Source organism: Leopardus geoffroyi, chromosome B3 (assembly GCF_018350155.1).
Source record: "Leopardus geoffroyi isolate Oge1 chromosome B3, O.geoffroyi_Oge1_pat1.0, whole genome shotgun sequence".
NCBI lineage: Eukaryota > Metazoa > Chordata > Mammalia > Carnivora > Felidae > Leopardus > Leopardus geoffroyi.
The window spans coordinates 100,269,047-100,282,356 of record NC_059337.1 but is presented as its reverse complement, the minus strand read 5'-3'; the positions used below and the strand labels follow the sequence as shown (position 1 = coordinate 100,282,356).

Below are 13,310 nucleotides of genomic sequence, written 5' to 3'. Positions count from 1 at the left end.
AAGCTTTTTAATTGGATGTAGTCCCACTTATTTATTTTACTTTTGTTGCCTTTGCTTTCATGTCATGCAGATTGTGAGATGTAGTAATTTTTCTCATTTTTAAAGTAATTTGGGTCCCTGCATGTCTCAACGGGCTAAGTGTCTGGCTTTGGTTCAAGTCATGATCTCATGGTTTGTGAGACTGAGCCTGGTATCAAGCTCTGTGCTGACAGTGTGGAGTCTACTTGGAATTCTCTCTCTCTCTGCCCCTATCTCATTTGTGCGCTCTCTCTCTAAAAATAAACTTAAAAAAAAATTAATTGATGTCCATTGAGGAAAATTTGGCATATACAGAAAAATAAACGTTGTGATACTTTGGCATTTTTCTTCCTTTCTTTTTTCTATATTTTTATTTATTCTGAGAGAGAAAGAGTGTGAGTGTACATTTAATGTCTGTGAACACAGTTCACATATCTACACACTATCCATTGTTCAAATGCATTAGATGAAAAGTTCATTTTTAATTTATTTGAAAAATTAGAAGAATGAGGCAGTGTACATTTTTTTCTATGAAGAGTTCACTGACAGTCTACTGCTTAAGACAAATTTCCCCCAGGGTAATTATATTTGTAGGTATCTCACAGTAAAACACTGTTTTCCATAATGTGGAATGTGATGTTTCAGGAAAGCTGGGCATCTTAAAAAAAATTTTTTTTTAATTTTTTTAATGTTTGAGAGAGAGAGAAACAGAGTGCCTCAGGAGAGGGGCAGAGAGAGAGGGAGACAGAAAAACTGAAGCAGTTTCCAGGCTCTGAGCTGTCAGCACAGTATCTGATGTGGGGCTTGAACTCATGGACCTTGAGATCATGACCTGAGCTCAAGTCAGACACTCAACCAACTGAGCCACCCAGGCACCCCTAAAAAAATGTTTTTAATATGAAATTCATTTTTAAATTGGTTTCCATACAACACCCAGTGCTCATCCCAACAGGTGCCCTCCTCAATGCCCATCACCCTCTTTCCCCTCCCTCCCACCACCTATCAACCCTCAGTTTATTCTGTTTTTAAGAGTCTCTTATGGTTTGGCTCCCTCCCTAACTTTTTTTTTTTTTTTTCCCTGTTCCCATCCTCCATGATCTTTTAAGTTTCTCAGGATCCACATAAGAGTGAAAACATATGGTATCTCTCTTTCTCTGTATGACTTATTTCACTTAGCAAAACACTCTCCAGTTCCATCCACATTGCTACAGAAGGCCATATTTCATTCTTTCTCATTGCCATGTAGTACTCCATTGTATATATAAACTATTTTTTCTTTATCCATTCATTAGTTGATGGATATTTAGGTTCTTTCCATAATTTGGCTATTGTTGAAAGTGCTGCTATAAACATTGGGGTACAAGTGCCCCTGTACATCAGCACTCCTGTATCCCTTGGATAAATACCTACTAGTGCAATTGCTGGGTCATAGGGTAGGTCTATTTTTAATTTTTTGAGAAAACTCCACACTGTTTTCCAGAGCAGCTGCACCAGTTTGCATTCCCACCAACAGTGCAAGAGGTTCCGGTTTCTCCACATCCTCTCCAGCATCTTTAGTCTCCTGATTTGTTCATTTTGGCCACTCTGACTGGCGTGAGGTGGTATCTCCGTGTGGTTTTGATTTGTATTTCCCTGATGAGGAGTGATGTTGAGCATCTATTCTTGTGCCTGTTGGCCATCTGGATGTCTTCTTTAGAGAAGTGTCTATTCATGTCTTCTGCCCCTTCACTGGATTATTTGTTTTTCAGGTGTGGAGTTTGGCGAGTTCTTTATAGATTTGGGATACTAGCCTTTATCTGATGTGTCATTTGCAAATATCTTTTCCCATTCTGTCCATTGCCTTTTAGTTTTGGTGATTGTTTCCTTTGCAATGCAGAAACTTTTTATCTTGATGAGGTCCCTATAGTTCATTTTTGCTTTTAATTCCCTTGCCTTTGGGGATGTGTCAAGTAAGAAATTGCTGCAGCTGAGGTCAGAGAGGTTCCTTCCTGCTTTCTCCTCTAGGGTTTTGATGGTTTCCTGTCTCACATTCATGTCCTTTCTCCATTTTGAGTTTATTTTTGTGAATGGTGTAAGAAAGTGGACTAGTTTCATTCTTCTTCATGTTGCTGTCCAGTTCTCCCAGCACCATTTGTTAAAGAGACTGTCTTTTTTCCATTGGATATTCTTTCCTGCTTTGTCAAAGATTAGTTGGCCACACTTTTGTGGATCCAATTCTGGAGTCTCTATTCTATTCCATTGGTCTATGTGTCTGTTTTTGTGCCAATACCATGCTGTCTTGATGATTACAGCTTTGTAGTAGAGGCTAAAGTCTGGGATTGTGATGCCTCCTGCTTTGGTCTTCTTCAATATTATTTTGGCTATTTGGGGTCTTTTGTGGTTCCATACAAATTTTAGGATTGCTTGTTCTAGCTTCAAGAAGAATGCTGGTGCAATTTTGATTGGGATTGCATTGAATGTGTAGATAGCTTTGGGTAGATTGTATTGACATTTTAACAATACTTATTCTTCCAATCCATGAGCATGGAATGTTTTTCCGTTTCTTTGTGTCTTCTTCAATTTCCTTCATAAGCTTTCTATAGTTTTCAGCATACAGATCTTTTACATCTTTGGTGTGGTTTATTCCTAGGTATTTTATGATTCTTGGTGAAATTGTGAATGGAATCAGTTTCTTTATTTGTCTTTCTGTTGCTTCATTATTAGTGTATAAGAATGCAACTGATTTCTGTACATTAATTTTGTATCCTGCAACTTTGCTGAATTCATGTATCAGTTCTAGCAGACTTTTGGTGGAGTCTATTGGGTTTTCCATGTATATTATCATGTCATCTGCAACAAGTGAAAACCTGACTTCATCTTTGCCAATTTTGATGCCTTTGATTTCCTTTTGTTGTCTGATCGCTGATGCTAGAACTTCCAACACTAATGTTAAACAACAGCAGTGAGAGTGGGCATCCCTGTCGTGTTCCTGATCTCAGGGGAAAGCTCTCAGTTTTTCCCCATTGAGGATGATGTTAGCTGTGGGCTTTTCATAAATGGCTTTTATGATGTTTAAGTATGTTTCTTCTGTCCCAACTTTCTCAAGGGTTTTTATTAAGAAAGGATGCTGAATTTTGTCAAATGCTTTTTCTGCATCCATTGACAGGATCATATGGTTCTTTTCTTTTATTAATGTGATGTATCACATTGATTTGCATATATTGAACCACCCTGCAGCCTGGGAATGAATCCCCCTTGATCATGGTGAATAATTCTTTTTATATGCTGTTGAATTCGATTTGCTAGTATCTTGTTGAGAATTTTTGCATCCATATTCATCAGGGTTATTGGCCTGTAGTTCTCCTTTTTTGCTGGGTCTCTGTCTGGTTTGGGAATCAAAGTAATGCTGGCTACATAGAATGAGTCTGGAAGTTTTCCTTCCCTTTCTATTTCTTGGAATAGCTTGAGAAGAATAGGTATTATCTCTGCTTTAAACGTCTGGTAGAACTCCCCTGGGAAGCCATCTGGTCTTGGACTCTTATTTGTTGGGAGATTTGATAACCAATTCAATTTCTTTGCTGGTTATGGGTCTGTTCAAGCTTTCTATTTCCTCCTGATTGAGTTTTGGAAGAGTGTGGGTGTTTAGGAATTTGTCCATTTCTTCCAGGTTGTCCAATTTGTTGGCATATAATTTTTCATAGTATTCCCTGATAATTGTTTGTATCTCTGAGGGATTGGTTGTAATAATTCCATTTTCATTCATGATTTTATCTATTTGGGTCATCTCCCTTTTCTTTTTGAGAAGCCTGGCTAGAGGTTTGTCAATTTTGTTTATTTTTTCAAAAAACCAACTCTTGGTTTCGTTGATCTGCTCTACAGTTTTTTTTAGATTCTATATTGTTTATTTCTGCTCTGATCTTTATTATTTCTCTTCTTCTGCTGGGTTTAGGCTGCCTTTGCTATTCTGCTTCTATTTCCTTTAGGTGTGCTGTTAGATTTTGTATTTGGGATTTTTCTTATTTCTTGAGATAGGCCTGGTTTGCAATGTATTTTCCTCTCAGGACTTCCTTCATTGCATCCCAAAGCATTTGGATTGTTGTATTTTCATTTTCATTTGTTTCCATATATTGTGTAATTTCTTCTCTAATTGCCTGGTGGACCCATTCATTCTTTACTAGTGTGTTCTTTAACCTCCAAGATTTTGGAGGTTTTTCAGACTTTTTTCCTGTGGCTGATTTCAAGTTTCATGGCATTGTGGCCTGAACGTGTGCATGGTATGATCTCAATTCTTTTATACTTATGAAGGGCTGTTTTGTGACCCAGTATGTGATCTATCTCGGAGAATGTTCCATGTGCACTCGAGAAGAAAGTATATTCTATTGCTTTGGGATGCAGAGTTCTAAATACATCTGTCAAGTCCATTGGATCCAATGTATTATTCAGGGCCCTTGTTTCTTTATTGATCCTGTGTCTAGATGATCTGTCCATAGTTGTAAGTGGGGTATTAAAATCCCCTGCAGTTACCACATTCTTATCAATAAGGTTGTTTACATTTGTGATGAATTGTTTTATATATTTGGGGGCTCCCATATTTGGCACATAGACATTTATAATTGTTAGCTCTTCCTGATGGATAGACCCTGTAATTATTATATAATGCCCTTCTTCATCTCCTGTTACAGCCTTTAATTTAAACTCTAGTTTGTCTTGGGGCGCCTGGGTGGCTCAGTCGGTTAAGCGTCTGACTTCGGCTCAGGTCATGATCTCACGGTCCGTGAGTTTGAGCCCCATGTTGGGCTGTGTGCTGACAGCTCAGAGCCTGGAGCCTGTTTCGGATTCTGTGTCTCCCTCTCTCTCTGCCCCTCCCCCGCTCATGCTCTGTCTCTCTCTGTCTCAAAAATAAATAAAAACGTTAAAAAAATTTTTTTTTTTTTAAAATAAACTCTAGTTTGTCTGATATAAGTATGGCTACTGCAGCTTTCTTTTGACTTCCAGTAGCATGATAGATAGTTCTCTATCCCCTCACTTTCAATCTGAAGGTGTCCTCAGGTCTAAAGTGAGTCTCTTGTAGACAGCAAATAGATGGGTCTTGTTTTTTTTATCCATTCTTTTGGTTGGAGCATTGAGTCCATTTACATTCAGTGTTATTATAGAAAGATATGGATCTAGAGTCATTGTGGTGTCTGTAGGTTTCATGCTTGTAGTGATGTCTCTGATACTTTGTGGTCCTTGCAACATTTCACTCACAGAATCCCCCTTAGGATCTCTTGTAGCGCTGGTTTAGTGGTGATGAATTCCTTCAGTTTTTGTTTGTTTGGGAAGACCTTTATCTCTCCTTCTCTTCTGAATGACAGACTTGCTGGATAAAGGATTCTCAGCTGCATATTTTTTCTGTTCTTCACATTGAAGATTTCCTGCCATTCCTTTCTGGCCTGCCAAGTTTCAGTAGATAGGTCTGCCACTAGTCTTATAGGTCTCCCTTTATAAGTTTGAGCCTGTTTACCCTTAGCTGCTTTCAGAATTTTCTCTTTATCCTTGTATTTTTCCAGTTTCACTGATATGTAGTGCAGAAGGTTGATTCAAGTTACATCTGAAGTGAGTTCTCTGTGACTTTTGGATTTCAGTGCCTTTTTCCTTCCCCAGATCAGGGAAGTTCTCAGCTATGATTTGTTCAAGTATACCTTCATCCTCTTTCTCTCTTCTTCTTCTGGAATTCCTATGATACAGATATTGTTCTGTTTGATCGCATTACTTAGTTCTCTAACTCTCCCCTCATACTCCTGGATTTTTTTTTTTTATCTCTCTTTCTCTCAGCTTCCTCTTTTAGCATAATTTTATCTTCTAATTCACCTATTCTCTCCTCTGCCTCTTCAGTCCGTGTTATGGCCACCTCCATTTATTTTGCACCTCATTTATAACATTTTTTAATGTCTCATGACTATTTCTTAGTCCCTTGATCTCTGTAGCAATAGATCTCTGCTGTCCCTATGTTTTTTCCAACCCAGTGATTAATTTTATGACTATTATTCTAAATTCTTGTTCTATTATATTGCTTCAATCAGTTTTGATCAATTCATTAGCTGTTGCTACTTCCTGGAGTTTCTTTTGAGGATAATTCTTCCGTTTCGTCATTTTGGGTAGTCTGTGCAGTAGCTCCAAACCGCAGGGCACTTCCCCTGTGCTGTAGGGAGTAACTTCTGTTGGTTGGCAGGGCCACAGTCAGACCTGATGTCTGCCCCCAGCCCACCACTGGGGCCACAGTCAGACTGGTATGAACCTTATCTTCCCCTCTCCCAGGGTCAGGACTCACTGCGGAGTGGTGTGGCCCCTGCCTGGGCTACTTGCACACTGCCAGGCTTGTGGTGCTGCTTCGATGGGATCTGGCCAAGGGCATATTAGCCAGGGTGATTCCACAAGGTGCACAGGGGCAGGAGGGGCAGGCTTACCTAGCTTTGCAGTGGGTGGTCCCCTGCAGGAGGAGCCCTGCAGCTCCAGGAGGGAGGCAGACCCGTCAGAGGGATGAATGCACAGAAGCACAGCACTGGGTGTTTGCGTGGCGCAAGCAAGTTCGGTGACGGGAACTGGTTCCCTTTGGAATTTTGGTTGGGGGATGGGAGAGGGAAATGGTGTTTGCCTCTGCCTTTGTTCCCTGCCCAGCTGAGCTCTGTCTTCCAGGGCTCAACAACTCTCTCTCCCAGCATCTTCTTGCCCTTCCTGCTCTTGGAGAGCAGAGCTGTTGACTATTAACATTCCAGAAATTAAGTCCCTCTGGCTATCAGAACTCATTCAGTCCGGCCCCTCTACTTTTGTGAGCCAGACTTTGGGAGCTCTGCCTTGTCGCATGGGCTCCCCCTCCAGTGCCCTGACTCCTTCCTACCAGTCCTTGTAGCATGCACCACCTCTCCACCCTTCCTACCTTCTTCCGTGGGCCTCTTGTCTATGCTTGGCTCCAGAGAGTCTGTTCTGCTAGTCTGGCAGTTTTCTGGCTTATTTAGGCAGATGTGGGTTGGAATCTAAGCGATCAGCAGGATGAGGTAAGCCCAGCCTCCTCCTATGCCACCATCTTCCATGCTTCAGCCCCTAAAAAAATTGTTTAATGTTTATTTATTTTTGAGAGAGAGATAAAGACAGAGTGCAAGCGGGGGAGGGGCAGAGAGCAAGGGAGACATAGAATCTGAAGCAGGCTCCAGGTTCTGAGCTATCAGCACAGAGCCCGACACGGGACTCCAACCCATGAACTGCGAGATCAGGACCTGAGCTAAAGCTGGACACTTACCTGACTGAGCCTCCCAGGTGCCCCAGGAAAGCTGGGTATCTTAAAAGTTATGGTTTCCATGTTTGTTCATAATTTTAAAAAGTATTTTTAATTTTAAATTAACCCCTTTCTCTTTTTATCTGAGGAAAAACAATTTTATTTGTAGTATTTATTATAAGTATCTTATTTTATAGTTTGTAACCATTTAATTTTTGAATTGACATGTGATCAGACACTTAGCTCAACTTTGGGAGGAGCCTACTGATTATATCAAACCTAAATTGACAAATCTTTGAACTATGACTGGCTTTCATGAAAATATCACTGACTGTCTTTTTTATCTCCTAAGAGAAACACAGTGTCCATTTCTTTAAGAATCTAACTACTAATAACAGAGTTATAGACCTCTTAGTTTTTAGGACATCTTTTTATAAACTTAATGATGTGATACTATATTTAAAGTTTAATGTTATACAAACTATTATTTTCATAATTTTATTATAGAAAGAAATACTAACATATTCAATTGCTCCCTTTTGTAGAAAGAATACTCCTGCAGGAAGAGGAATCCTACAGACATACTTTAATGCTCTGCCTCCCCTTCCTCTTATTGTTGTGGTGAATCTGCATTCAGGTGGCCAGGTATTTGCATTTCCTTCAGAACAGGCAATCACCGAACAAAACCTTTTACTGTGGCTTAAGAAGTTAGAAGCAGGACTTGAGAGTCCGATCAGTAAGTTTTCTGTTTTAATACACAAAGTTCTATATTTTCATAGATGTTTAAACTTATATTATAACTAATGAATGCTAAAATTAATTGAATTATAATGTTTATAAGTATCTTAAATATTAATATGTTGATAGAACTATCCATGGGACAATCTTTTTGGGGGTATTTATTGCTCCCATAAATTACTACCATTAAGTTTAATGATAGTAACTAACATTTATTAAATGCTTAGTGATTCACGTGTGTTATCTCATGAATTCTCCCAAGAGTCATAGGAAGTATTGTTACTCTAGAAGAGTAAGATAACTAGTTCAAAGTCACATAATTAACCAGTAAATGAGGAAGCTTAGATTCCAACCAGCATCTCCTCTAGTCCAGAGCCAGAATTTGGAACCACAAGAAAATAGATCTGGGTTGAGAATTTACTTATTTATTTTTATTTTTACTTATTTTTTTATTTTACATCCAAGTTAGGTAGCATATAGTGCAACAATGATTTCAGGAGTAGATTCCTTAATGCTTCTTACCCATTTAGCCCATCTCTTCTCCCACAACCCCTCCAGTAACCCTCTGTTTGTTCCCCATATTTATAAGTCTCTTATGTTTTGTTCTCCTCCCTGTTTTTATATTATTTTTGCTTTCCTTCCCTTATGTTCATCTGTTTTGTATCTTAAAGTCCTCATATGAGTGAAGTCATATGATATTTGTCTTTCTCTAATTTAGCTTAGCATAACACCCTCTAGTTCCATCCATGTAGTTGCAAATGGCAAGGTCTCATTCTTTTTGATTGCTGAGTAATACTCCATTGTGTGTACACACACACACACACACACACACACACACACACACACCATCTTCTGTATCCATTCATCCATAGATGGACCTTTGGGCTCTTTCCATACTTTGGCTGTTGTTAATAGTGCTGCTATAAACACTGGGGTACAAGTGCCCCTGTGCATCAGCACTCCTGTATCCCTTGGATAAATACCTAGTAATGCAATTGCTGGGTCATAGGGTAGTTCTGTTTTTAGCTTTTTGAAGAGCCTCCATACTGTTTTCTAGAATGGCTGCACCAGTTTGCATTCCCACCAGCAGTGCAAAAGAGATCCTTTTTCTCTGCATCCTCACCAACATCTGTTGTTGCATCAGTTGTTAATGTTAGCCATTCTGACAGGTGTGAGGTGGTATCTCATTATGATTTTGATTTGTATTTCCCTGATGATGAGTGATGTGGAGCATTATTTCATGTGTTGGTTGGCCATTTGGATGTCTTCTGAAACAGGAAGAAATAGAAAATTTGAACAGACCCATAACCAGTAAAGAAATTGAATTAGTAATCAAAACTTTCCCTAAAAACCAGAGTCCAGGGCCAGATTGCTTTCCAGGGGTATTCTACCAAAAATTTAAGGAAGAGTTAATACCTATTCTCTTGAAGCTGTTCCAAAAAATAGAAATGGAAGGAAAACTTCCAAACTCTTTCTATGAAGCCAGCATTACCTTGATGCCAAAAGCAGACAAAGACCCCACTAAAAAGGAGAACTATAGACCAACTTTCCTGATGAACATGGATGCAAAAATCTTCAACAAGTTATTAGCCAACCGGATGCAACAACACATTAAAAAAATTATTCCCCACAACCAAGTGATTTATACCTGGGATGCAGGGCTGGTTCAATATCCACGAAACAATCAATATGATTCATCATATCAATAAAAGAAAGGACAAGAACCACATGATCCTCTCAATGGATGCAGAGAAAGCATTTGACAAAATACAGCATCCTTTCTTGATAAAAACTCTTAAGAAAGTAGGGATAGTAGGATCATACCTCCAAATCATAAAAGCTATATATGAAAGACCCAATGCTAATATCATCCTTAGTGGGGAAAAACAGAGAGCCTTCCCCCAAGGTCAGTAACAAGACAGGGATGTCCACTCTCACCACTGTTATTCAACATATTTTTGGAAATCTTAGCCTCAGTAATCAAACAACACAAATAAAAGACATCCAAATCGTCCAGGAGGAGGTCAAACTTTCACTCTTCACAGACAGCATGATACTCTGTATGGAAAATCCAACAAAACATTCCACCAAAAACCTGCTAGAACTGATCCAAAATATCCCTAGCATTTTTCACAAAGCTAGAACAAACAATCCTAAAATTTGTATGGAACCAGAAAAGATGCAAAATAGCCAAAGCAATCTTAAAAAAGAAAACCAAACCTGAAGGCATCACAATTCCAGACTTTAACTTATGTTACAAAGATGTAGTGATCAAGACAGTATGGTACTGGCATAAAAACAGACACAGAGATCAATAGAATAGAATAAAATGCCCAGAAATGGACTCACAAGTATATGGTCAACTATTTGACAAAGCAGGAAGGAATATCCATTGGAAAAAAGACAGCCTCTTCATCAAATGGTGTTGGGAAAACTAGATAGCAACATGCAAAAAAAAGAAACTGGACCAGTTTTTTATACCATACACAAAAATAAATTCAAAATGGATGAAAGACCTAAATATGAGACAGGAAACCCTCAAAAATCCTAGAGGAGAACACAGCCTCTTTGTGACATCAGTCATAGCAACTTCTTACTAGAGACATCTCCAGAGGCAAGGAAAACAAAAATAAAAGTGAACTATTGGGACTTCATCAAGATAAAAATCTGCACAGGGAAAGAAACAATGGGCAATACTAAAAAGTAGCCTACAGAATGGAGAAAATACTTGCAACATACATATCTGATAATGTGTTAGTATCCAAAATTTATAAATAACTTATCAAACTGAACACCCAAAAAACAAATAATCCAGTTAAGATATGGCCTGAAGACATGAATAGACATTTTTCCAAAGAAGAGATCCAGATGGCTAATAGACACAGGAAAAGATGCTCAACATCACTCATCATCAGGGAAATGCAAATCAAAACTACAATGAGGTATCAGTTCACACTTGTCAGAATGGCTAAAATTAACAGTACACAAAACACCAGATGTTGGTGAGGATGTGGAGAAAAGAGAACCCCCTTAACATTGTTGGAAATGCAAACTGGTGCAGCCACTCTGGATAACAGTATGAAGTTTCCTCTAAAAGTTAAAAATAGATCTACCCTACAATATAACAGTTACACTACTAGATATTTATCCAGACGAAATAAAAATATTGATTTGATGGGATATATGCATCTTGATGTTTATAGCAGCATTGTCAACAATAGCCACATTAGGGAAAGAGCTCAAATGTCCATCAACTGATGAATGTATGTGTGTGTGTGTCTATGTATTTATATACATACATACATGCATACATACATACATATAATGGAACATTAGTCATCAAAAAAAAATGAAATCTTGCCATTTGCAACGGTATGGATGGAGCTAGAGTATATTATGCTAAGCGAAATAAGTCAGAGAAGGACAAATACCATATAATTTCACTCGTGGAATATAAGAAATGAAACAGATGAACATAGGGAAGCAAAAAGAGAGGCAAACAATAAAACAAACTCTTAACTATAGAGAACAAATTGAGGGTTGCCGGAGAAGAGGTGGGTGGGGGGATGGGTTAAAACAGTAATGGATATTAAGGGCATTTGTGTTGAGCACTGGGTGTTAAATGTAAGTGATGAATCACTAAATTTTATTTCTAAAACTAATATTACACTATGTTAAGTAACTAGAATGTAAATAAAAACTTGAATCTAAAAAAAAAACTATAAAAAAGAACCCATCAGACCTGAAGAATACAATTGAAAGGAAAAAAATGTTAGAGGGAATCAAAGTAGATTAGAGAATGCAAAGAATGGATGGAAGGGTAGTGCAAATCATTCAAGCTGAAAAGCAAAAAGAAAAAAATAATTAAAATGATGATAGTTTAATAGATCTCTGAGACAACAAGCAGATGAACATTTGCATTCTGGGGGCATGGGATGCCTGAGGGAGAAAGGGGCAGAAAACATTTGAAGAAATAATAGCTGAAAACTTCCCTAACCTGGGGAAGGAAATAGACATGCAGATCTAGGAAGCACAAAGAGCCCCAAGTGAATCCAAAGAGGTCCACACTAAGACATAACCATTAAAATGACAATAATTAAGGATGAAGAGAGAATCTTAAGAGCAGCAAGAGAAAATCAACTAGTCTTACGGGTATTCCCTTGTGTGTAACTCTCAGCTGATTTTTTCAGCAGAAACTCTGCAGGCCAGAAGGGAATAGCATAATATAGTCAAAGTGCTGAAGGGAAAACATTTCAACCCAGAATACTCTACTTGGCAAGGTTATCATTCACAATTGAAGGAAAGACAAAGAATTTGCCAGACAAACAAATATTAAAGGTGTTCATCACCAGTAAACCAGCCTTACAAGGAATGTTAAAGAGACTTATTTAAATGGAAAAGAAAAGGCCATAACTAGAAGGAAGTTATGAAAGGAAAAAAATCTCACTGTTAAAAGCAGACATAAAGATAGTGGATCAGTCACTTATAACTAGAGTGAATATTAAAAGACAAAAGTAGTCAAATCTACCATCTCTAAAGTTATTAGTTAATGGATACACAAAAGAAAAAGATGAATATGACACCAAAGACATAAAACTTTGGGGCGGGAGAAACTAGTAAACATGTAGTGCTTTTAGGATGTTTTCAAACTAAAGTGACCATCCATTTAAAATGGACTACTTTATACAGAGTGTGTTTTATATGAACCTCATGGTAACCACAAACCAAAAATCTATAATAGATACTCAAAAAATAAGGAGAAAGGAATCCTAACATTAAAGAAAGTTATCAAATCACAAGGAAAGAGGACAAGAGAATGAAGGAACATATTGGAACTACAAAAACAACTAGAAAAATGTTAACAAAATGGCAATAAGTACACACCTATCAATAATTATTTTTTTTTAAGATTTTATTTCTAAGTAATCTCCACACCCATTGTGGGGCTTGAATACACAATCCCAAGATCAAGTGTTGCATGCTGTACTGACTGAGCCAGCCAAGCAACCCTCAATAACTACTTTAAATTTAAGTAGGCAAAAATGTTCCAATCAAAAGACACAGAGTAACTGAATAGATGAAAAAAGTAAGACCCATCTATATATTTCCTACAAGAGACTCACTTCAGACTTACAGATGCAGACTGAAAGTGAAAGATTGAAAAAAGGTATTTCATGCAAATGGAAACAAAATGAAGCTGGGGTAATAATACTTCTATCAGGAAATATAGACATTAAAACAAAGACTGTAAAAAGGAACAGTGAAGGGCATAACAATAACAAAGGGATCAACCCAACAAGAAGATTTAACAGTTGTAAATATC

At 38.0% G+C, this 13,310-nt stretch overlaps 1 protein-coding gene across 4 annotated transcripts in view; it reads left to right on the top strand.

Annotated features, from left to right (window-relative positions):
- The window catches only part of TXNDC16 (thioredoxin domain containing 16), a 139,267-nt gene that overhangs the window by 110,089 nt on the left and 15,868 nt on the right, over window positions 1-13,310 (top strand). For 3 of the 4 annotated variants that reach the window (XM_045450968.1, XM_045450967.1, XM_045450969.1), the window contains one exon: window positions 7,795-7,985. The exons of the other annotated variant lie outside the window; for it this stretch is intronic. In XM_045450968.1, coding sequence (XP_045306924.1) covers window positions 7,795-7,985 — 191 coding nt within the window. The remainder of the gene's footprint in view (window positions 1-7,794; window positions 7,986-13,310) is intronic. 4 annotated transcript variants of the gene reach the window in all.